We start from the raw sequence: 25505 nt of genomic DNA on the forward strand, positions 1-25505 counted from the left end.
ATATCTGTCTTACAAACTTTCCTGACTGGGCTGTCTTTGGACTAGTAGCTGGGATTACAGGTGTAAACCAGTCCCACTGCGAATTATATGTGAGAGCCAAAACCACCTGGCTGCAAAGAATTTTTCTTTTAGGCCAGTGAAACTCCATACAATTCTGCAATGGTGAACATATCATTACACAATTGTCCAAAGCCAATGAATGTACAACACTAAGTGTGAACCCAAATGTTCACTATAAAGCTCTGGATAATAACATGTTAATTACTGTAGTTAATAATGTAGTGAGATAAGAATCTCACAGACACCCAGTGTTAGTGGCTGAAGCCTGTAATCTTAGCTACTCAGGAGGCTGAGATCTGAGGATCAGGGTTCAAAGCCTGCCAGAGCAGGAAAGTCAGTGAGTCTCTTCAGTTGATCACAGAAAAGGCCAAAAGTGGCTTTCATCAATGTTAGCATGCATGCTTTCATGAGTGTGTGTGGGAGGAGGGGTAGAGGAATACAAAACATTTAAGTACCTTCTCCATTTGGTTGGGAACTTAAAATTGCTCTAAAAAATAAAGGCTACTAAAACCAAACAAGAAATAGCAAAATGTACACATGGTCCTCCTCATGAGGCTTACAGCCCAATCGGAAAGCCCAATGTCAAGTGTTACACAGCAGCCATTAATGGTGTGCCCTTGAATAAGCAAGCCAATGTTAAAAGTACACATAGCAGGGTGTGCTGGCTCATGCCTGTAATCCTAACTACTCAGGAACCTCTGGTTGAAGGATCTTGGTTTGAACCTGGTCTAGACAAGAAAGTCCAAGTGACTCTTATCTCCAAATAAGCATACATAAACACACTCACACTCACACACACACACACACACACACACACACACGTGCAAGCATGCCAGCAATGGAGCTGTGGCTCAAGTAATAGAGTGCTAGCTGTAAGTGCGTGCATGCACATGAACACACACACAGACACACACACATAAAATGTAAGAAGTGGGGTAGGGGAGATTTTCTTTTGTGCAAGGAGATCAGGTTTCTCCAGGAATGTGTCAGTAGAGCTTGGTGAGCCCAAAGAGAGGAGGAGGACTCACTGGAGATCCAGAAGACACATGTTTTTTCAGGCTTGCTTTTGGCTAAGCAGATCTCTGTTCCAGCCTGGAAATCACACCATTACACTCCTCCTTACTTAGTAGATAAGGAAATGGGGGCTAAAGATTTCTGATGATTAGGTGGGAAACTGGAGACACAGTCTGTGAATAAGCAGTTTGTTAAACAATATTAAAAACAAGCCACACACTGTGACTCATGCCTGTCATCAAAGCGACTCAGGAGGCTGAGATCTGAGGATTGTGGTTCAAAGTCAGTCTGGGCAAAAAACCTTATCTTCCTTTAACCAGTTAAATAACAACAGCAATGAAAAGCCAGACATGGAGGTGTGGCTAAAGTGGTTGAGTGGAAAACTAAGCAAGACAGCAAGCCCTAGTACCAGCACACACATAGACACACAATCAATTAATCAATCATTAATTAATAAAATACGTTAAAAACATGTTGACCCATATACAAGTGCCTCTAGCCTGGGGGATCCACTCTTCTTTCACAACCCCTTGGCTCAAGGCTTTGGCCTCATTAGCTTGAGGTCCCATGATGAAAGGCACCCAGTTGGTTCAGCATGCACCAGTCAGCGCCCAACAACCCAACTCCTACACTTTTTCACAGCTCCTCCCAGTAGGGGAGCAGGGGCAGAGCGGGATATCCCGCTCAGGAGGGGGGAGACCTAACGTTGGATGTCAGGGTTGCCCCCGGGTAGACTGAAACCCTTCATGAAAGGTGGAGGTCAACATCTACAGGTGTGTGCTAGGAAGTCTGTAAGAGGGTGTTGCAGGCCTGGTGGCTCCACTGTGCCCGACATTGGTGTTGGAGGCGGAGATAACCCCCCACGGTGGTGACTTAGAGGTAGTGCAGCTCAGTTGGAGCTGGGCCAGCGCCTTCGGCCACTCCTGCTCTTGGAGCTGCTGCCGCATGCATGGGCATGGGCACAGAGCCTGGAGCGGGCTGCGCAAAGGGGCCAGCAGGAGGGGTGGGGCTGACTGTCCCCTGTGAGGCAAGGAGAAGTGGCTTCTGCAAGCAGTGGCTCTGGTACTGGCGGCCCTGATCTTCCTGCCCAACATGGGGCTATGTGGGCTCTGTACCAAGCGGCAGCTTGACAGCATCCCAGGGAGGTCGGGAGCAGCAGCGGTCCCCGTGGTTGGACAGGTGAGTGCCTTGGGTGTGGTGGGGCTAGGGATGCTCCCGCCCCCCTCCCCCCTTCTCTGGTTTTACTTCAGACATTCAGCTCCTTCTCTCTCCTCAACCTCCTGTCAGTGTCCTCAGAGGCAGCCCCTGAAGAGTCTGCCCTTCTTTCCATTCCCACCCCCCCCAGATGTGGCAAATTGAGGCTCTGAGGACAGGGATTTGTCCACTCTGCAGAGTCAGAATTAGAACCCAGGGCTCTTAGTGCCAATTATGTAGTCTTATTTCTATTTTCCATACTTTACAGTCTGTCCGCCTTTCCATTGCCCTCTCCTGTGGTCACACCTGGTCCAGCGTTCTCTTTCTGAGTAGTACCCTCTTTGCACATGCCGGTATCCCCAGGGTGTGAGGCTTTCTGTAGGACCGGTTCCCCCATCACTTCTGCTCCCCTCCCTCACCCCCACCTGGTGATCCTGCTGTTTTTACTCAGGTCAGTCCCTTTCACGTTTTGCCATTTGCACAGGGACCTGTGGAACACCCTGCCCCTTTTCCCTATTCTTTCGCTGTCCTATTTTTGTGTCAGGTCCTGTGAATTCCTTGGGGAGTGAGTGCAAAGATCCTCTTGGAGCTTCCGGTCCCTTGGATGGGGTGAAAAGTCAATTTCTGGTTCTTGAGGAACATGCCACCTTTGACCCTCCCGGAGTATAGAGGTGTCCTGGTGGAAGGATCCCCCAAAATGTCCCAGAGTGCTGTCCCCTGAGGGCAGAATCCCACATACCTTCCTTCTCTACTTCTTTCTGATAAGATGAGATATATCTTGTAGCCCAAACTGTGATAATAATTGTTTTTGCCTCTTTGAAACTCACTCATGTCTCACGTGTGTGTACATGCATATGGACTAAATTGGCATTTTTCTTCATGTGCATGTGTGTGCATGCTCAGATCATGGCTCTTGAATTCAGGCCCTGGGTGCTGTCCTTTACTTGTTTTTCACTCATGGCTGGTACTCTACCACCTAATCCACAGCTCGACTTCTGCCTTGTTGGTGGTTCATTAGAGATAAAAGTCTTACAGACTTTCCTGGGTGGGCTGGCTTAAAACCAGGATTCTTAGATCTCAGCCTCCTGAGTAGCTAGGATTACAGGTGTGAGTTTCCAGCTCCTGGCTTGGATTAACATTTTCCTGCTCAATCACATCACTCTACCTCTCTCATCTCCTGGCAAATCTATGCATGCTTGAATTGCTTTGTATATTGGGACATTTCAGATATGCTTAGGGGATTTTTGTGGTCCATGGGAAGTGGGTAATGTTCATATCAGGGTCAGAATTGACTGTTGGCTGCCCTCAAGGGAAGAGGCTGACTTTTTGAGGTTGATGGGTTTTCCTTTCTCCTCAGTGTCAGGCTGCTGCCTGGCCATTCTGGTATCTTGAGCACAGACAGTTCTTTGCCACAAGGTGGATCAATTGGAGCTTAACAATTGCTCTAGTTAATTGTTGCAAACCATCCAAGAGGAGTTGGCTTGATCTTTACGGTACATCTTAACTGTTCAGAAACTGAGGAAAGTTAGCAATGGCCTTTCCTAAACCCTGAGTTCAAACCCTGATAGCCAGCCTAGCCTTTTCCCCGTTAAATTCTGTGTCTTGTATGTTTTTCTTTCTTGAAATCTCCTTCAATTCCTATCCTGTACCAGTATCAGGGTGAAGAGGCCAGAGCTGTGTTAGGCTTTGTCATTAACTTTCTGTATGTGCTTATCATCCACCAACTCCATCTTTTGGTTCGGTTGCCAGCATTCTGTGATGTGATTAGTAAGTGCACACAGAGCTACTGCTTTTTCCTGGGCTTTTGTCTTTGACAGCCTCCCTAGGTTCAGGGGTTCTATAGTGGCAAAGCCCCAGGCAAAGGGGGTGTGTCCTGCCCAAGTGCACGTCTCCTGTGGAATAGCTGTGACCAGGTCTAAAAGAGCTCTTGACAGGCTGCCTTTGCCTAAAGAAAGTTGTCATATTTCAGTTAAGGCAGGTGCCAAAGAAGTTCTGATTTTCATTTCCTATAGACCTAGATGTGTAGAGAGGAGGCCAAGGTTAACTGCCAGTTTGGCCTGAGCTTTCAAAGAAAATTACTCACATGTACAAGAAGGTCTTGATTGAATAAAGCAGACTTTGGAGCAGAAAGAGTGGAGAGCAACAGCTGGATGGATGTTCCTTGGAACTCTGACCTGCAGTGTGTGGATAGCTCATGGGGCAGTTTTAATTCTTGTTTAATTTCTTTTTCTCTGGAATAGCATAAAGAGGAGGAGGACGAAGTGGTGAATGGGATGGGTGTTTCAAGTCTTGTCAACTGGTTGTTCTTCCTTTACAGAAAATTTCTCCTTCCTGGGTGCAGCAAACAGCTCTTTTGCAATGATAGGCTTTTCTAGGTGCTATAGGATGCAGCATTCAGCTGCTGCCTTTCAGGAAGATCCTGCCAAATTTCCACACAGCCCTTTCGTGTTCTATTCTCTTTGTAGAGGCAGAGCCCTGGGCTTGGCCTTCCCAGTTAGATCCTTGTTTGAATGGCAGCTGGCCTCGAAGGAAGAGGCTGACTTTCTTCCAGTCCTCATTCCACACTATCCCTGAGCATGCATGTAACACATCATGCTGCTGTCTGGGAAATCTGCTATCTGGAGCACTCTGCACCATTATGAAGCATTGACAGTTGGTTCTAAGATCAGTCTGTCACTCTGGTAATTGTTGAGAACTTTCCAACAGTACCTCCTCATTGATCTTCCTGGCAGAATTAACCACAGAGGCTCTGGAAGGAAGTCTTGACAGGACTTTTGTCCTAAAGAAAATTAGGTTCCTTGTGGATTTGAGAGAAGTTTATCTGAGGGCAACATGCCCACTATTTGAATAGTCCTCAACTCTTTGATTCCTCCACTGAAGATTAAAAGAGCATTTAGCTGTCATCTGTTAGAATGTAAGTCACAGAACTGCCACCCAGTTCATCCTCAGTGTATCTCTGGAACTGGGCAAGACATCTGATTTATAAAGGACACATAATGCTTCTAGGGTTTCTGAATTCAAGTGGTCAGACAGCTGGCTTCTTAGAAAGCTGCAAACCAAGTAGGAAAGCCAGCCATGTAAAGAAATACCTCGAAGTGAACTTGGTTAACTGGAAATATGTCCTATACCAGTTAATTGCTTCTAATGACGTTTGAGCTGTATGACCCAGTTGTGTGCATGTCTTTTGTATTTTGCGTATACCTGACCTTCTGCATCTTGTACTTGGATCATAGTCAGAAAGAGAAAGACTTGAATGAGACTTTTGCTTCTCCAACAACCACAATGGCATGGGGAATGGAGGTAGCTTTTGTAACCTTTGTAGCATGTACAATTCAATGGGGAAAGGATGTAGTCTCTTGTAGTTCCTGTGGCCAAGAAATGCATCGTGGCCTCAGTAGGTGAAGATATCTTGACATAGTGTGTTTTTTAAGTACACAGCACATGTTGTAGCACTTGGAAAAATGGATTTTTGCTGAGTGAGTGTTAAAGTGGGAGGGAGGTGCTTGAGAAGTCACTAGTCCATTATGGAAACAGGCAGAAAAAGGGACATCACTTACTCGAGTTCTCACAGGAGGAATGCAGACATGAACGCAATGCTCTTCAAGTCATCTGTGTTCTGCTGCAAAGACTTTCCCTCGTGAGTCAAATTTTCATGCTGCAGTTTTGGTAGCCAGTACTTAATTACACCATGTGTTGCTGGAACCTCCCCACCCAACACACACACACAAACACACACACAAACACACACACACACAACCCTACCTTTTGTGTGTTTGTGTGTGTGTGTGTGTGAGTGTGTCTGTGTGGGTATGTGCCCACACATATGTCAGTCCTGGAGCTTGTACTCAGGGCTTGGGTGCTGTCCCTGAGCTGATTTTGCTCAACGCCAGTGCTGTACCATATGAGCCACATCTCTGGTTCCCAGTAGGTTCCCTCCCAATTTTAGTACTTAATTGGACACCAGAGTTTCATGGTCTTGTTACATGGGCTGCCTTTGAACCATGCATGATCAATAGATCTTAGCCTCCTGAGTAGCTAGTGATACCTGACTTTTTTGCAGATCCATTTTTGTAAATTTTCTTTCCAGCCTCTTTACTTTATATTATTTTTGGTGGTACTGAGGTTTGAATTCAGTGCCATGCATTTGCTCATTTGCTTGCTTGGCCAGGCTCTACCACTTCATCCACACGTCCAGCTTGCAGAGTCTCTCCCCCCCCCCTCTTTCTCTCTGTTTTTTTATTTTTTATTTTTTGGTCGGTCGTGGGGCTTGAACTCTGGGCTTGGGCGCTGTCCCTCAGCTCTTTAACTTAAGGCGAGTGCTCTACCACTTGAGTCACAGAGCCACTTGTGGTTTTCTGGTGGTTTATAGGAAATAAGAGTTTCATGGACTTTACTGCCCAGGCTGGCTTTGAATGGCGATTCTCATATAGCAGCTTCCTGAGTACTAGAATTACAGGTGTGAGCCACTGGCTCCTGGATTCTGGTTATTCTTTTGGGGGGGGGATCCGGTGGTGAGGCCAGAACTCTGAGCTTGGGTGCTGCCCCTCAGTTCTTCAGCTCAAGGCTAGTGCTCTACCACTTGAGCCACAGCTCCACTTCTGGCTTTTTTATTTTTGCTTATGTTGTGCTCAGGAATCTAACCCAGGACCTCAGGCATACAAGGCAAGTGCTCTACCACTGAGCCACCTTCCCAGCCCCTCTGGTAATTTTTATATGTATTTTATTGTACAAATATTGTATAGAGGGATTACAGGTACATGAGTAAGGTAATGAGTACATTTCCTATTGAACATTATTGTTACCTCCTCCTTTGTTTATCCCCTACCTTCCCTTCCCTCCCCACCTCCCTCAGCTCCCCCTCCACCTCCCTCAACTCCCCCTCCCAGCGAAGTTGTGTCTTCTACATCTCATTGTTACAATGGGTCAACCTGTATCCTTATTTAAGCATTTTATTATTTCCTTTCCCTCCTCAAATTACAAAAATGTATTTATGAGATGCAGGGCACTGGAATCAAATACAGTGAAAACAGGGAGGAGAACAAAAAAAACATAGTACATTATAAATACGTTAAAAACAATAGCAAGAAAGGAAAAATCACTGTGTCCCTATCTTGGTGGTCCTTTTGCTTAACATCATCTTATATGGTCGTATGTACATAGCTTTTCACCTTTCCTGCTTGTCCTAGACATATACTAGTTATTTAAAATAAGGGAAACCATAGGACCTATGTGTCTTGGGGCCTGGCTTACTTCACTTAAAAAATATTTTCCAAGTCTTTCCATTTCCTAACAAATGGGTGATGTCATTCTTTCTGATGGAGGCATAGAATTCCATTCTCTCTCTCTCTCTCTCTCTCTGCCCCCCTCTCTATATATCATATTTTGTTGATCCATTCATCTACTGAGGGGCATCTGGGTTGGTTTCATATTTTAGCTTTGTAAATAATGCTGCAATAAATATACTTGTGCTGGTTTGCTGGTTAATTTTTAAGATGAGGGTTCGTGAATGTTTCTGCCCTTGCTAGCCTTTTTTCTTTTCTTTTCTTTTCTTTTCTTTTCTTTTCTTTACTTTTTTTTTTTTTTTGTCGGTCGTGGGGCTTGAACTCTGGGCCTGAGTGCTGTCCCTCAGCTCTTCAGGTCAAGGCTAACACTCTACCACTTGAGCTACAGTGCCACTTCCGTTTTTCTGGTGGTTTATTGGAAATAAGTTTCACGGACTTTCCTGCCTGGGCTGGTTTTGAACTGTGATCCTCAGATCTCAGCCTCCTGAGTAGCTAGGATTACAAACGTGAGCCACTGGCGCCCAGCTTCCTTGCTAGCCTTAAACTGTGTCCTCCTGCTCTCAGTCACCTGAGTTGCTAGAATTATATGCACTTGGCTTATAATTTTTTTTTAATTTGGTTATATTGAGGATTAAACTTGGGGCTTTGCCCTTGCTAAGTAGGAGCTTAGCACTTACTCCATGCCTCTAGCCTTATTTTGGATTGGGTATTCTCAAGGTAGGATCTCATTTTATGCCTGCAATGTGATTTTGTTGCTTCCTTTTGTCACTGGGAAAGATAAACATATGCGATTGTGCTTCTCCCATAGCTGAGATATCAAGCATGCCCCACTGCTTCAAGTTATTGGTTGATATGAAGTCTCTCAAACTTCTTGTTTTGGTTTTTTGACTAAGGCTGACTCTGATCCTTCACTCTTTACCTCCTCCGTAGCTAGGATTACATGCCTGAATCACCATGCTTGGATTTACTTTTAAAGTAAGGGAAAGTATAATAACCTGAAGGACTTCAATAGGAAAGTAGAGAAAGTAAATCACACGTGCCATGTGGCACTGTCGCTGCTATGCATAGAAAGTAGGGCCAGTTCACTATCAGATGCAAGTAATAAATTGAGCCAGTCAGGCTTAAATGATTAAGAAGACCCACTAGCTCTAGTTGGCTTCAGGTATGGTATGATCTGGAGGTTTGTGGGACTGTCAGGGCATGGGCTTTTTCTCTCTGAGTTCTCTTGGTTCTGCCTTTATCTTAGACTGAGCACTCTGTCCTCCTCTCATCCCTTCTCACCTTGGTGGTAAAATATGATAACGCTTTCTGATATTATATCCATATGCAGAACCTATAGGAGAAAATCTGTATCTGTGGCCTCTGTAGAAAAGACAAGAAATGTCTTTTCCTATTATCTTAGCATGATCTGTTTTAATCTTATTGGTCCACTTTGGATCTGATGTGTTTATTATGATAGGATTCATTCACAATCACACTAGTCAGGAAGATGGGCTGTGCTGGGTGACTTATCCTACCTTAGAGCTAGGGATGGGTTTGGGCCACCCCGGTCATATGGAAAGAGCATTTACACAGAGAGGCTGGCTACTCCTGGTTGTGGGGGTGGGAAAGATAGTTGAGAAGAGGCTGACAGATGTCCATGCCGGATCCCTGCCAATATCGTGGGGACTAGACTTGACCCTCAAAAGGCCACCCCTTTGCCACTCTAGCCCTGTCCTTGTGGAGCACTGACCCTGCATCCTGTAGATCAGCACTCTCTGACACCCCTGGGCTGAGATGCCAATGGCATGGCCTCAGTTTCTCACTGGGCAGAGCTTGGGTGTTAGGATTGCCAGCCTTGTTGCCTCAAGATGAGTAGTTGAAAGCTGTCTTCATTGAGAATTATCTTGTCAGTTCTGTGGCTGCCTTCCTCTCCCTGCTTTGAGAGTTGCCGCTCTCTCATATGCATGCTCACTGAAAATCTCTTGAGCTGAAAAAGAGCTTCTGTCTCTTCAACTTCCAACATCCCCTCCCTCCCCCATCCCCCGCCCTTCCTAGCTGGAGGAGGTGGAATGTTCATACTTTGAAAGCTAGAGGAAGCTAAACAATTCTGCTTGCTGTGTGTGGGTGGGTGTGTATTTATCAATGTGTAGCTCTTTCTCCATGTGGCTCTCTTTCTCACTCTTTGATCTTTCCATACTTCCTGTTTGCTGCCCTCTGCTGAATAGAGATAGGAGAAGGAAGGGCCAAACAAAAAGCAGCCCCAGTTTTTCTTCTTTTTCTTGGGTTTTTGAGAAGTTGTAGCTGTGAATGCAGAATTTTCCTCAGCTTTCTTAGATGATGGAAGACACAACATAAAATACTACTAGTAAGAATCATAATGAGGAGGATATATAATTTATATGTCTATTCATTTAGCTCATCACTTCTTTTTTTGTTTTGATTTTTGGTCAGTGGTGGAACTTGAACTCTGGGCCTGGGCGCTGTCCCTCAGCTCTTTAGCTGAAGGCTATTGCTCTATCAATTGACCCACAGCCCACTTCCTGTTTTCTGGTGGTTAATTGGAGATAAGAGTCTCACAGACTTTCCTGCCCAGGCTGGCTTTGAACCCTGATCCTCAGATATCAGCCTCCTGAGTAGCTAGGATTGAAAGACCCCAGACTCACTGGGATGCTTTCTTCAATGGGAGGGCACCCCAAGAACCAAGACTCCAAACCAGCAGATGCAACATGCAAGAAGAGTTTATTAGGCATTTGCGCAAACGGGCTCTCTGTCCAAGGCAGACTGGAAGCCTGAGCAGTGGTTACAGACACTTTTAAAGACAAAAACCACAGGATTAGCATAAGACCCCAGGCTCCCCAGGATTGGTTCAGCTTAAAAATCAACTGCACAGGAATTTTTGTGACACTTCTTGAAAACTAGTTGGTTCCCTAGGGGGAGGCTTCTCTGGAGGGGAGTCCACATAGTTCCAGGCTCGCGATTGGTTGACATTTGACCTAGTTTGCTGGGCTGGCCAGATGGTCCTTGTCTTGAGCCCCCTGCCATGAGTTTTTACACAGGAATTCAGGAGAACATACTCTTTTGTTCTTTATCTATGTTTGCAGACCTTGTCCCTGGGCCTGCATCTGAACTTTGTAACTTTTTAACTTATTTCTGGGAAGGGAAGAGTCAGTGTTAGCGCAAGCAGGTTTACAGAAGCAGAATTAGCAGTTAGTAAGTTGTAAAATGGACATAGCCCCAATTTCAATCTTTCAGGATTACTGGCATGAGCCACGGGTGCCTGGCTTGTTTCGTTGCTGTGTTTGACTGAGTTCAGGAGGCCAGACATTTAACCTCCCTGGACCCTCTGTTTCCTGGCCTGTAAAGTAGAGCTTTCCCTGTCTCCCATACCAGCAGAGTACAGCTAAAATTGGGCTTGTCAGAGCCAGAAGCTAGTGACTCATGCTTGTAATCCTAGTTACTCAGGAGGCTGAGATCTGAGGATCGTGGTTCAAAATCTGGGAGACTCTTATCTCCAATGAACCACCAAAAAAGCCAGATGTGGAGCTGTGGCTTAAGTAATAGAGCACTATCCTCGATCACAAAAGCTCAGGGCCAGTGCCCAGGCAGGCCCCTGTGTTTAAGCCCGAGGACTATCGTAGGATGAAAGGATAGGGTGGGGCTTTTTCGGTTTTTGACCCATACCTCTTCCCACCTGGCTTTCCTTGGGACAGCTGTCAGGTGCTGTGGCAAGTATACAGTGGTGAATGGGATGGACTGGAAAGCAGGAAGAGCAAATGGCACTCCAGACTTCCTGCCGTGTATATAACATTCCTTCTCAGTGTTAGAACTTTAGGCAAGTTATTTTCATCTCTTTTCACCTCTTTTCTACCCCTGTAAAGGGGACTTGAGAGAATGAATTTTAGCAACTTGACTCAGACAATTTTTAGGGATTCTAATTAATAACACAATTTATACAGCATTTTGAGATTTTCAAAGAACTTTTCACATAAGTGATCTCACCAAAGTTGTCTTAACAACCAGAAGGTGGTATTTGGGCTATTTAAATGATAAAGGAATGAAGGCCAGAAAGACAGTTTATGGCAAAGCGAGGCCTCTGTGTCCACAGTTTCATATAGGGATCTTGGTTACTTTCTAAAAGTTTATCCTTTTGTTCATTGAGCTAATAATGACAGGTTCCCATAGTCCTTAGGCTTCTCCTGTTCACAAGGATTGTTTTTCTAAGACAGGATCCATCTATCTAGCCCATGTTTGCTTCATACTCTTAGTATTTTTCTTGCCTCTGCTTCCTGAGTGCCACAATACATGGCCATAGGGATGGTTTTATTGAGGTCCTCCATCTTTCTTTAGTCTGCTTTGACTGGGAGTGTAGCAGGGTGAGAGCCAAGCCCTGAGTTCTAAAGTTAGCTTGTATTCACAACTCCCAGTTGTCCTTCTATAGCTGAGTGGCCTGGGACCTGAATGTTTTCATGTGTACAAGAATGGTAAACTTACCTTTTTTCATGCAGGGCTGGTGCTCTACCACTAAAGCTGCACCTCCATTTTCTACATTTCTTTCTAGTTAGACATAAGAGTCTCATAGATTTTCCTGCCTGGGTTGGCTATGAACTGTAATTCTCAGATCTTAGTCTCCTGAGTAGCTAGGATTACAGGTATGAACCGCTAGCATCTGGCCATTAAGCATATATACATAGAAACATATACATATACATATACATACACATATAAATATACATATACGTACACATATACATATACATATACATACATACATACACACACATATATATATATATACATACATACATACATACACACACACACACACACACACACACACACACACACACACACACACACATATATATATATATATATATATATATATATATATATATATATATATATATATATGAGCCACCTTCCGAGCCCCTTGGAAGCTGTTTGTTTATGTCTGGATCTTTACCCTGCCAGGGAGGGATGGACTTTCTGTGTAGCCCTGGCATAGTGACCCATGGCAAAAGGACATGTAGCTAAATACCAAACCACTTTCTACACATATGTCCTTGCACCACACCAGCCACAATGCTAGCAAAGACCAGAAGCTGGGATTTGACAGAAATTTATTCAAGAGTCCTAAACTGGTTCTTGGTGTGTCCAGGATAGCAAGGAGAGTTTTGGATCTGGCCAGTGTGGAAGCATCAACCTCACTAGAGCACCAGATGTTAAACTAGAAATTGGAAAGCCACTGGTTCCCGCTTTGGGCCTCAGTTTTGACTCTTGCTACATGGTGCTCTGTGGTCCATGAGGTGGTTCAGTGCCAAATTATACAGGACTTGTGTTCAAGAGAAGGAGGATTTGCATTCAATGACAAATTTACATAGGCCTTGTCAGTGAGAATATCTTCATCAAGAGGATTTGAGGGAAGGTTGTGGTTCCTGCTCTGTCTGTGAGCCTTTAGCTGGGCTCTGGTCTTCTCAGGCTTGTTTCTACTTCTGTGAAATCCTTCCAGGAAACCTCTTCACATTGAGTTGCTAGGGCACCTGGGGCTCCTCTTGGCTGTGACAGCTTCTGACACTGCCCTTATTTGGGGGCAGCTTGGATGGTTTTGAGTAGCCCTAGTCAGACATGCCTTAGAATCCATTGAGATTCATCTTGTGTGTTTTTTATTTTAGATGGAAGTACATGGGTTTGGGAGAAGAAAACTAGAGAAGTATATGACATTCTTAGCACAAAGTTGATGTATTTTTATGGTCAATTTGACCTTGATCACCTAGTCCATGGACCTTCATAGTTCTCCAATGTCAAGAATCTCTTTTTTTCATTCTTTTTAAAACTTTACTCCCCCCATCCTCCATTTGTCTCTTTCTGTGCCAGTACTAGAGCTTGAACTCAGTGCCTGGGTGCTGTCCCTTAGCTTTTTCATTCAAGGCTGGTGCTGTACTACTTAAGCTATACCTCCAATTTGGGGTTTTGCTGATTCATTAGAGATAAGGGCCTCATTGATGTTTCTGTTTGTGCTGGATTTGAATTTCTTTTCTGTTTTTAGATTTTTTTTTGTTTTGTTTTTTTGGGGTCCGGTTGTGGGGCCTGAACTCTGGGCCTGGGTGCTGTCCCTCAGCTCTTCAGCTCAAGGCTAGCACTCTACTACTTGAGCCACAGTGCCACTTCCGACTTTTTTCTTTTTGCTTATGTGGTGCTGAGGAATCGAATCCAGGGCCTCAGGCATGCAAGGCAAGCGTTCTACCACTGAGCCACCTTCCCAGCCCTGGATTTTTTTTTTTTGAAAGAAACGAAAACATTAAAATACATATTTAAGGGTTCATTTTCCTAACATCACATTATCTGACCTTTTCCGCTTGACTCATACCTATACTAGATATTGCAAACAAGGGAAACCATGGGACCTATTCTTCTTTGGGCCTGGCTTACTTCACTTAATATAATTTTTTCCAAACCTTTCCATTTCCTAACAAATGGGGAAATGTCATTCTTTCTGATGGAGGCATAGAATTCCATTGTGTATATATACCACATTTTCTTGATCCATTCATCTACTGAGGGGCATCTGGGTTGGTTCCATATCTTAGCTATGGTAAATAATGCTGCAATAAACATAGTTGTGCTGGTAGCTTTAGTGTGGTCTTGTTTGTAAACATTTGGGTAAATGCCCAAAAGTGGATCATAGGGGAGATCTATGTGAAGTCTTCTGAGGAACCTCCATACTGCTTTCCAAAGTGGTTGAACAAGTTTACATTCCCACCAACAATGAAGTAAGGTTCCTTTCTGTCCACATCCCCTCCAGCATCTGTTGTTGTTAGAGTTCTTGATTTTTGCTGTTCTAACTGGAGTGAGGTGATATCTCAATGTTGTTTTGATTTGCATTTCTTTTATGGCTAGGGATGTTGAACATTTCTTCATGTGTCTATTGGCCATCCTTCTTTCTTCTTCAGAGAAGCTTCTCTTTAAGTCTTTCGCCCACTTATTTATTGGGCAGTTGATTCTTTGAGGATTTGTTGTTGGGTGGTTTAATTTTTTGAGTTCCAAGTATATTTTAGATATGAGACCCTTGTCCGTTGTATGGCTAGTAAAGATCTTCTCCCAATCGGTGGGCTTTCTATTGATCTTGCCAGCTATGTCATTTGCCCTGCAGAAGCTCTGCAATCTTATGCAATCCCATTTGTCCAACCTTTCTTTGATTTGTTGTGCTTCCGGGTCTCTATTCAGAAAATTTCGACCTGAGCCAAGGAGACCTAGGGTTTCTCCTATTCCATCCTGTAATGTTTTCAGAGTGTCTGCTTTGAGTTCAACGTCTTTGATCCATTTGGAGTTGATTCTGGTACAGGGTGATATATAAGGATCTAGCTTTAGTTTTCTACATGTAGTTAACCAATTTTGCCAGCACCATTTACTGAAGAGGCTGTCTTTCTTCCATTCTATTGTTTTAGCTTCCTTATCGAAGATTAGATGGCTATAGGTCTGTAGGTTCATTTCTGGGTTTTCAATTCTATTCCATTGGTCCTGAGGTCTGTTCTTATGCCAATACCAAGCTGTTTTGATTACTATGGCTTTATAGTAGAGTTTGAAATTTGGTATTGATATTCCTCCAGCAGTGTTCTTTCCGTTGAGGAGCGTTTTTGCTATTCGGGGTCTTTTATTGTTCCATATGAATTTTTGGATTGCCTCCTCTATTTCCTTGAAGAATGAGGGTGGAATTTTGATAGGTATCGCATTGAATTTGTAGATAGCCTTGGGAAGTATTGCCATTTTCACGATGTTAATCTTGCCAATCCAGGAGCATGGGAGGTTTTGCCATTTTTTAAGTTCTGTGTTGATTTCCTTTTTCAAGATTTTAAAGTTTTCATCATAGAGGTCCTTCACTTCTTTGGTTAAGTTAATTCCTAGGTATTTTATTTTTTGTGGGGCTATTACAAATGGAGTTGCTTTCCTAATTTCAGCCACACTTTTCTCATTGTTGGCATATAGAAAGGCCATTGATTTTTGGGGGTTAATTTTATAACCTGCTACTTTGCCAAGTGTTGAATCAGCTTGAGTAATTTGGGAGTGGAGTCTATGGGATTCTTTAAGTACAAGATCATGTCATCTGCAAAGAGGGAGAGTTTTATTTCTTCTTTCCCTATTTGGATCCCCTTTATGTCTGCATCTTGTCTTATTGCTGTAGCTAGGCATTCTAATACTAGATTGAAGAGAAGTGGAGAGAGTGGGCATCCTTGTCTTGTTCCTGAGTTAAGAGGAAATGGCTTTAGTTTTTCACCATTGAGTATAATCCAGCCCTGGATTTGAACTTCTATCATTAGATCTCAGCTTCCTGAGTAGCTAGGCATGCCCATCTCTTTTGAGAAGGCCTGGTGATGTAACACATTATTGGCTGTTTGCTGTGCACCTGGTACAGTGTTGTGTGGCCAGGCTATGAAGACATGCAAGACATGATCTGTGCTTAAGCATCCCAAGAATGAACTGCAGTTCAGATGTGTGCAACAGCACTTTGTGCACCAGGGAATGTGCAGTGAGAGTGTTCATAGGGGCTCCAAGGAAGTTAGTTACCTGACAAGGCTTTCTAATTTCCTGATTTTGTGCTTTCAGTGAATTTCCATAGTTCCCTTCCATTTCCTTCAAACCATAACATTTTAAATGTTACAAAAGGGAGAGAAAATTAAGGAAGCTAGCATATTTCTTTTGGAGACATATCCAGAGACTCGTTATTTTTAAGCATTTGCTTAGCATTTTGTGTTGAAAGCATTTTCAAGTCATTAATTAGTAATTCACATTAATATGTAGATGGAATTAATCTATTCCAGGCAGAAGTTTTTCTTGAGGAAATAAAAAAAACTTAAGTGCTATTCCTTTCCACCTACATGTCTCTCCTCCCCTCTGCCACACTTTATCTTGATCATGATTTGGATGATCGCTCTGATTATTGCTCTCATTAAGCGCCACAGGTGTCTGTGGAGCTTCCACAAAGTTCGGGTTGGGTGCTTTCCCTCTCTTCTGGACTCTAGGCTGTATGTAGGCTGCTGTGTGGACTCATTATCACTTGAAAATGAAATTGGCCTCATAAATAGTCATCCTCAGAAAACGAATGGCTCTCCCATTTTTATTTTAGTTGCATTCAGCTGAAAGCCTCTTAGGTTGTATTCTTGTTTAAGAAGAGGTTTTTTTCCCCTCCTTTTATCCTTCTTGCTGGTCCTATGGCTTGAATGCAGGGCTAGGTCTTACATGCAAGGCCAGGAGATTTTTTGTTTGATTTTGTTTGTTTGTTTTCCCTCAAGGTTAGTGTTCTACCACTTGAGTCCCAGCTCCACATCTGTCTTTTTGGTGGTTATTTGAAGTTATGTGACTCAAGGACTTACCTTTCTTTCTGAGCTGGTTGAAAACCATAATCCTCAGATCTCAGCCTCCTGAGTAGCTAGGATTTCAGGTGTGAAACACTAGTAGCTGGCTAGGAGTTTAGTTTTTACCTTCAGAAAAAAAATCTCTTCCTTTCTGTGGAAAAAGGGCTCCCCTGTCCTCGTATTTGACCAAGACAATAATTTTCCACCCTGTACAGATGAGGAAACTGAGGCCCATGAGGACCAATCTCAAGACTGGTAAAATTCAGAGCTGATATTTGGAGTCTTAACCTCTGGTGGGAGAAGCTTCCAGAGGATGTGATGGTCTCCTCATTACACTCTTGTCTTCATTTTGTCACGTGGTGAGCTGCTTCAAGAGCTTCCTGTCTATGAGGCCCCCTGTCCTCTTCCTTCCTTCCTGTCCTGACACAGAGGAGGTATCCTGAGTACTAAGATCTCTGTGACATCAGTCATGTATAGAATCAGCCTATTGTCCATGTGGGGTAATAAATCTGAAGATTGTATCCCTGTCCTCAGGGAGCTCTTAGTGTGATCAGGGAAGAGATGCCTTGTACTCCTGGGCATTGACCCCCTCTCTTTCTGCCCTTGCAGGAAATGCCTGTTTCAGTAAGCAGTTATTACATGCCAGGCTTCATACTCACAGACTGCTATCTGTGACAAACTACTTATTAGTAGGTGAAATTATTGTTCCTCTTACCAGATAGGGGATGAAATTCCTACAAAAATCGTTTTAGGGCCAGGTGCCAGTGGTTTATGCCTGTAATCCTAGCTACTCAGGAGGCTGAGATCTGGTTCAAAGCCAGCCTGGGCAGGAAAGTTTGTGAGACTCTTATCTCCAATAAACTACTAGAAAACCAGAAGTGGTGAGGTAGAGCACTTACCTTCAGCTGAAGAGCTGAGGGATAGCACCCAAGCCCAGAGTTCAAGCTCCATGACTGACAAAACATAAAAAATAAATAAAAAATAAATAAATAAAAAGTAATTGTTTAAGGAAGGAGCTAAGAGAAAGAAAATATAGCTAAGAAAAATGAGGGCAGCCGAGGTTACTGATCTCCATATCTAAGAGATATAAAAAACATTCAAGTTAAAAAAAAAAAAAAAAGATTGCAGCCAGGTGCCGGTGGCTCAGAACTGTAATCCTAGCAATTCAGGAGTCTGAGAGCTGAGGGTCCTGGTTTGAAGCCAGCCTGGAAAGAAAAGTCTGGGAGGGTCTTTATCTCCAATTAACCTCAAAAAGCCAGAACTGGAAGTGTGGCTCAAATGGTAGAGCACTAGCCTTGAGCAGATAAAGCTAAGGGATAGGTCAGTCCCCAGCTGAGTGGGGCTCAGTGCCCTAGCTCTGAATTCACTCTCCAGTACTGGCACCAAAATAGGAATAATATTAATAATTACTTAAGAAGCAGGAAATACTTAGAATTTGGTAGATGTTGAGTCCTGAAGCTCCCTGTTGAGTTGCCTTGTTTCCTTTGTAGTACTGTTGCAGTGTACATGGTGTGTGTGTGTACACAAGTAACCCTATTAGTTGTTTTATTGTGACCGTTAGGACCCATGAGTAAGAACTATTACAAGAAAACAGAGGTGTTGAACAATATGCTGTAAGCCACAACAGTAGATTGCCAAGCCAGATGGGCCCAGGTATCCTTGATTCTGGAATGTGCACAGTTAACCAATCACAGACAGTATTGGAACCTTGGTTAAATCCCAGAGAAAATAGTTCTTTGCTGTGGAGGCTACAAGATAGCCAGGTAGCCCTGGAAAACTGGCCAAGTGAACATCCTGTGTTAAAATAGGGAGAGGCAAGTCAGTAAGGTGGAGCTCTACAATGCTCTGAAGGAAATGGGCAAAAGCGAGAATACGTGTCCTAGAGGGCCTTGATGTAAGTCTTCTCCCCACCCCCAGCCCAGAAATTGTCCCTCAGCTTTTTGCTCAAGGTTAGCACTCTGCTACTTGAGTCACAACTTTACTTCTGGCTTTTGTGTTGCTTTATTGGAGAAAAGGAGCCTCATTGAATTTCCTGCTTAGGCTAGCTTCAAAGCGAGGTCCTCAGATCTCAGCCTCCTGATTACGATTACAGGCATGAGCCACTGGCACCCATCCTACGATACTGTTCTTAATGGCAGTGGCAGTCAGATGGGGCCTTCATCCATGTTTTATATGATCTCATCCTAATAGATACTGTTCTCAGGCTAGAGTCTAAGGGACTGGCTGGAAAAGCTCAGGCCTGGCCACAGTGACAATTCAGTGAGTTACATTTCTTGGATTTGGATGCAGGCCATCTACTTTGCTTCTTGGGCTCTTGCTTTCAAGTGCTCTGCTCGACTATACCTGGAGTTTCTGGTAAGACGCATGGGTGAATATGAGTACTTTCTCTCAGGTGATGGCCATATGGGGAGGAACAGAGGACAGTGGCCCACCCTGGTTTCACTATCCCTTATTACTGATAGCAGAAATACCAGCTTGTGTTCAGAATGGCTTAGAAGCAGCTCTTGGTGGCTTTGCAGCTTGGCTTTCAGTTCTGGCATGACAGTGCATTGGGAAGGTTCTGGATCCAGAGTCAGGCTCAGCTTTGGGCTCAGTGTCTGCCACGTGCTAGCTCTTGCTTCCATCCCAGATGAGTCACTGTCCATCTCTAAGCTGCCCTGCCATGTCTCCTCCTCATATACCTTCTTCTGATGAAGAAATTCCCTTCAGATAAATAGAGATTCCATGGAAGGAAATTGTTCATGTACAGCTGGTTTCTCCACAAACAGTTGTTCAATTTTATTTCCCTTTCATTTTTCTTCCTCTTCCCAGAGATCACTGCCTCTAAGACCTTGATAGCAGATAGACTTAGATGATTACATGTAAATTGGAGCTGGCTTCTGAAACTCCAGGCGAGTTTCTGCCGACCTGGGAGAATTTTTTAGGGCCCTATGCACCTAATGCATTTTAGTCTTTATTTTTATTTTTCACCTATATTTTTCTTCTCATATTACTTCTAGGTGCCTTTTATTTTCCTTTAGGACTCATGCATAATTTTGGCTGCTTTTAGGTATAATTAATAAAAGGCCCAAATCATTTCAGTGATAGGAAGATTTATTATTTCACATAATAATAACCATGGCACAAGGGTAACTGTAGAATTCATTAATTCAGTTGCTCAGTACTGTCTTCTTTTTTTTTCTCTTTTCTTTTTTGTTGGTCATGGGGCTTGAACTCTGGGCCTGGGCAATGTCCCTTAGCAACTCAGCTCAAGGCTAGCATTCTACCACTTGAGCCACAGTGCCACTTCTGGTTTTCTGCTGGTTTACTGGAGATAAAAATTTCACAGGTTTTCCTGCCTGTGCTGGCTTTGAACCGTGATCCTCAAATCTTAGCCTCCTGAGTAGCTAGGATTACAGGCATGAGCCACCTGAACCCAGCCTGTCTTCTTATATTTATATTCCTACCATCTTTTGAATTGACCATATTGGGTATATTCTCCCAGCTAAAGTTCATCGTCACAAGTTAGCTATTGCAGCACCAGACATCTATGAAAACACAGAAAACAACAGTATGAATGATGGGACAAAATCAGGATTTGTTTGTAAAGAGGAATGAGAAGTGACTGCTGAGGTGATATTAATCCTTGATAAGAAGCATGTACCTTTTCTCTTTTGCCTACAGGTTAAGAACAAATATGTTGTCATGGCATAATGTGATATACATACTGTGCCCTCTACTATTATTTCCTCATTTTACTTCATTCTGTTCCCTACACTAGAAGGCCAAACCAGACCACTAGCTATTGCCAGTACTAGGTACACCTCATTTTTACCTCCGTGTTTTAGGCAGGCTGAGCCTGTGCCTGAACCACACCCTGCCCATGTGCCCTGCCCTGCAGCTGTAGCACAAGACAAAAACGGCTAGAGTCAATAGTAGAAGCAGAACTCTCCTCTGCTCCCTCCCAAATATTATTTTAGACACAATCTTTTTATTTTTATTGTAAGATAAAACAGAAAATACAGCTGGCGCTGTTGGGTTATGCTTGTAATCCTAACTCTTCAGCAAGCTGAAATCTTAGGACTGAGTTTCAAAGCTAGCCTGGACAGAAAAGTCTTTGAGTCTCTTCTCTCCATCAAACCATCAAAAAGCCTGAAGTAAAGCTGTGGCTCAAGTGGTAGAGTGCCAGCCTTGAGCAAAAAAGCTAAGGGACAGCACCCAGGCCTTGAGTTGAATCCTCAGAACTGGCACCCCACTCAGGCTCTATCCAGGATCCTGCTTTCCCTTGATCTGTCAGACCTCCTCTGCCTCCTCCAGCCTGTGACATTTCCAATGTCTTTTCTTTAGCATGAGCTTGACACTTTTGGAAAGGGCAGCTACTGATCTTGTGGGAAGCCTCCTAGTATGACTTGGGTGAGTGTTTTTTTTTTTTTTTATTTTGTTTGGTCCTGGGGCTTGAACTTAGGGCCTGGTTGCTATCCTTGAGCTAGTTCTAGGCTATCACTCTACCACTTGGATCTAAAACACCACTTCCAGTTTTCTGGTGTTCACTGGAGATAAGAATGTCACAGACTTTCCTCTCTGGGCTGGCTTTGGAGCAATATCCTCAGATCTGAGCCTCCTGAGTGGCTAGGGTTTCATGGGTGAGCCACTGAGACCCAGCTAGGCTGATATTAGTTAGTTAGTTTGTTTTTGTATGCCTAATTTTATGACTGAATGAGAAAACTCAGTACCTCATATCAGTTTCTGATGTCTCATTGCCTGGGTGTATCTTTGGTCACCTACTTAAGGTGATCCTTGCCAGTTTTTTTCAGGATGAGGCCACTGTTTCTTATATGGTAATTGGCAAATAATCTAAGTCTACAGTTCAATTGCAAAGAGATTTTCTTCAAAGGGTATCTCTGTGCATGTTTAGCTTAAGAAACAGATGGGAAACAGATACTACGGTTGAGAAGGACATGGGCCAGGTTGGTATCCCAGCAAGATCTTCTGCCTCCTCTCTAAATGGCCCAGCTGATGAAGTGCCTGTGCTTCAACCTCAACTTCTGTTTGAGAACCTAGCCTGATATTGTTGATTTGCCTATAAGGTTTTCTGCACTTGAAGTTCCCTGCAAGAGGGTTTCCTTCCAAACTGAGATTCATAAAGTGAGTTAGGTTTAACAGAAGCAACATAAAATGGAACTGGAATCAAGAAGCATTTATTTAGCATTTATTTATCTGCTACTATGTTAAATCTAAGGAAGGTGAAAGTCATAGTCTCTGTCCACAAATCCAGCACCTTTTCTTCAAGGGGAGGACTTTGTTTTCGAGACCTAATGAAAAAACATTAAAAAAAATCCCCCTGAGGGAGAGCACTAGCCCTGAGCAAAAGAAGATCAAGGACAGAGGCCAGGCCCAAAGTTCAAACCCAGCATAAAGAAAAAGTTTATGGGTGATTTTCACTATCTATGAGATGAGCTTAATATTCTAGTTTAGAAGCCTGACACTAGTGCTCACACCTGTTATCCTAGCGACTCAGGAGGCTGAGATCTGAGGATCATGGTTCTGAGCTACCTTGAGCAGGAAAGTCCGTTAGACTTTTACCTCCAATTAATCAGTAAAAAGCTAAAAGTTGAGGTATAGAACAAGTGGTTAAGTACCAAACTCCAAGGTAGAGTGGGAGGCCCTTAGTTTAAGTCTTATTATAGGTGTATGTGCAATATACATACACACACATGAAATTTTAAAAGTTCCAGTTTAGCCCCAATGATTCTTCAGGAGATTAAGGTGACATAATGATAAGGAACCAGAGTACTGCAAGAGGGCACAAACATACTTGTTGACATGGATTTAGAAGTCTGGTGGAGTCTTTGGAGGCACCTGCACCTAAGTCACTAATTAGGGCTGATGTGCTCCAGTAGTGTTAGTTTTCTGATTTGGATGCTGATTATCCTTATAATCCCTTTCTTTACTTAAATTGTATGATCTTTTGAGCTCCTGTTCTGACACAATGGTTTAACTACATTTGTTTTACTGTTCTCTTTAAATAGCTTTTCACCTGTGAGACTCTTATCTTCAATCACACACACACACACACTCACACACACACACACACACACACACACACACACACACACACAGTTGGAAGTGGAGCTGTTGTTCAAGTGGCTGGGCCCTAGGCTAGAACAAAAAAGCTCAAAAGCAATTCCCAGGCCATGGGTTCAAGCCCCAGAAATGAGGTAAGAGGAAGGTAGCAGCTATTAGATGAAACAGCAGGATAAGAGGCCAGAGCTAGAGTGGTCAAGCCTATGATCCTAACTACCTAAGGAAGTTGAGATCTGAGGATCCAGATTTGAAGCCAGCCCAGGCAGACAAATCAGAGATTTATCCCTAAATAACCAGCCTGGGTTCAATTTCCTCACCTGACAGAAACAAAAACATAAAAGTAAACAAAATTTCTGGGGAAGGTTTATTTCTTATGATGGCTCTTCTGAAAACACTGAAGCCGTAGAAAACATGGATTCTCTTTTTCTCCTCTCCTGTCTCCCTTTTTCTTTCTTTTTTCTTTTTCTCTGTGCTCTCTTTCTGTCTAGCACATGCTAGGCAAGATATGTAACCACTGAGTTTCATACCTAACCACATGTTTGGATTCTTAGATAATCCAATTCTCACTGGGTGCCAGTGGCTCACGCCTATAAACCTAGCTACTCAGGAGGCTGAGATCTCAGGATCATGGTTCAAAGCCAGCCTGGGCAGGAAAGTCCATGAAACTCTTATCTCCAGTAAACCACCAGAAAACTGGAACTGGCTATATATCTCAAATGGTAGAGTGCTCGCCTTGAGCTGAATAGCTGAGGGACAGCACCCAGGCCCAGAGTTCAAGCCCCATGACTGACAAAAAAAATACAATTCTCTTTACCTCAGAAAAGTTCCATTTTCCTTATATTTATAACCTTATGCCTTTCTAGCTCCAAAAGTCCAGACTTCACACATTTACACTGCTGAAGGATAAATAATGAGATGCATCTTTTGATGAGGGAAGGGTCCGGGGTCATCCTAAAAACCACAAATCAAAGCATCTTACACTTCTGCTTAGAAACCTACTGCCATTTCCCATTAAGTTCCATATTAAGAGTTAAAACTATCCTGAGCTGGGTGCAGGTTGCTAATGCCTACAATCCTAGCTACTCAGGAGCCTAAGGTTTAGGGATCATAGTTCGAGACAAGCTTGGGCAGGAAAATCTGAGATTCATCGCCATTTAACCACACATACGCATACGCACGCGCGCGTGCACACACACACACACACACACACACACAAACACACACACACAGAAAATAAAAAGAAAACTTCATCCCATCTTATAAGCCTGACAAGACATGGTGTCCAAATCCCAGACCTCATCTTATCTTTGTGCAACCCCCACCCCCATTTATTTGTGCCAGTCCTAGAGCTTAAACTCAGGGTCTGGGCACTGTCCCTGTGCTTCATTTACTCAAGGAACATACTCTACCACTTGAGCCACAGCATCACATCTGGCTTTTTCTGTGTATGTGGCACTGAACCCAGGGCTTCATGCATGCTAGACAAGCACTCTACCACTAAGCCACATTCCAATTTACTTGGCCTCCCTTTTTTTGCAGCTTTTTTCTTTTTCTTTTCTTGGATTGCTAAAATTTGTTAAGGCCTTTGCATTTGCTAGTTAGTCCTCCCTCACCTTTTCCTGCCCCATTCATATAACTAAGCGTCCTCTCAAACACTTTGCTACTGGCCTGGACAGCCCTGTTCTGCCCATTTGGGCCTTGCCAAGTCAGTGGCTTGGGTGACCCCTGACCTCGGGATAATGTGGGAGGGTACTTGGCACTCAGTACCTCTCGGATGGTCAGATCTTCAAAAACACAAAGGCAGTCTCCTTTTCCAAGCCAACATCACTCCAATGACTATGGTCAGCCAACCTTTAAACCACTGGTTGGTGCCCAAACTCAACAAACCAGACCCCAGCCGCATCAGATCTAAGAAGAAGCAGGACCAAGAAGTACACGCGGCCAGACCCACCCAGCAGGGGGAAGTATTCTCCAGGCATTGGGAGCATGTTTTGGAGGTGTCAGCAGTGGCTGTGGTGCTGGCTGGGTGCATGGTACTCCCCAAGTTGTGGTCGGCAGGAGCAAGGTAAGTCCCAGAGTAGGTGCTGGTAGCCTTGATTGCTGAGAAGAGAAAATGAAAGAAAAGGTGGCCTGAGGGTGTGTGGTAGGTGTGAGAGACACAAGCATATGCATTTTGGTTCCTTAAAAATATGAATCCCTTCAGCTTATTTTTTTCTTAGTTCACTGGTGTATTCTCTTCCAATTCATCATAAAATACCCAGAAAACTTAGGAAACCATTAAATAATGCAATTTCACTTTCACCTACCTGTTATTCATTTATGTTTGCTGTGAGATGATGAATTCATTGAGAGTAGAGTATCTACATTCCTTCTACTAATAATATTAACAGCATAAACAATATAAAATCATAGTCTTCCAGTCTAGAACATTCTAGATGATTTTTTGGTCGGTCCTGGGGCCTGAACTCTGGGCCTGGGCACTGTCCCTCAGCTCTTCAGCGTAGGGCTAGCACTCTACCAATTGAGCCACAGTGCCACTTCCGGATTTTTCTGCATATGG

The 25505-nt window shown here is 43.6% G+C and overlaps 1 protein-coding gene across 1 annotated transcript in view; it reads left to right on the forward strand.

Annotated features, from left to right (window-relative positions):
* The first annotated feature begins 2166 nt into the window (after nucleotides 1-2166).
* Nucleotides 2167-25505, forward strand: part of LOC138818354 (protein FAM114A2-like) — a 69676-nt gene continuing 46337 nt past the window's right edge. Inside the window, exons 1-2 of the mRNA XM_070009352.1 lie at nucleotides 2167-2253; nucleotides 2537-2621. Coding sequence (XP_069865453.1) covers nucleotides 2167-2253; nucleotides 2537-2621 — 172 coding nt within the window. The remainder of the gene's footprint in view (nucleotides 2254-2536; nucleotides 2622-25505) is intronic.

Source organism: Dipodomys merriami, unplaced genomic scaffold (assembly GCF_024711535.1).
Source record: "Dipodomys merriami isolate MVZ:Mamm:240054 unplaced genomic scaffold, mDipMer1.0.p SCAF_74, whole genome shotgun sequence".
Lineage (NCBI taxonomy): Eukaryota > Metazoa > Chordata > Mammalia > Rodentia > Heteromyidae > Dipodomys > Dipodomys merriami.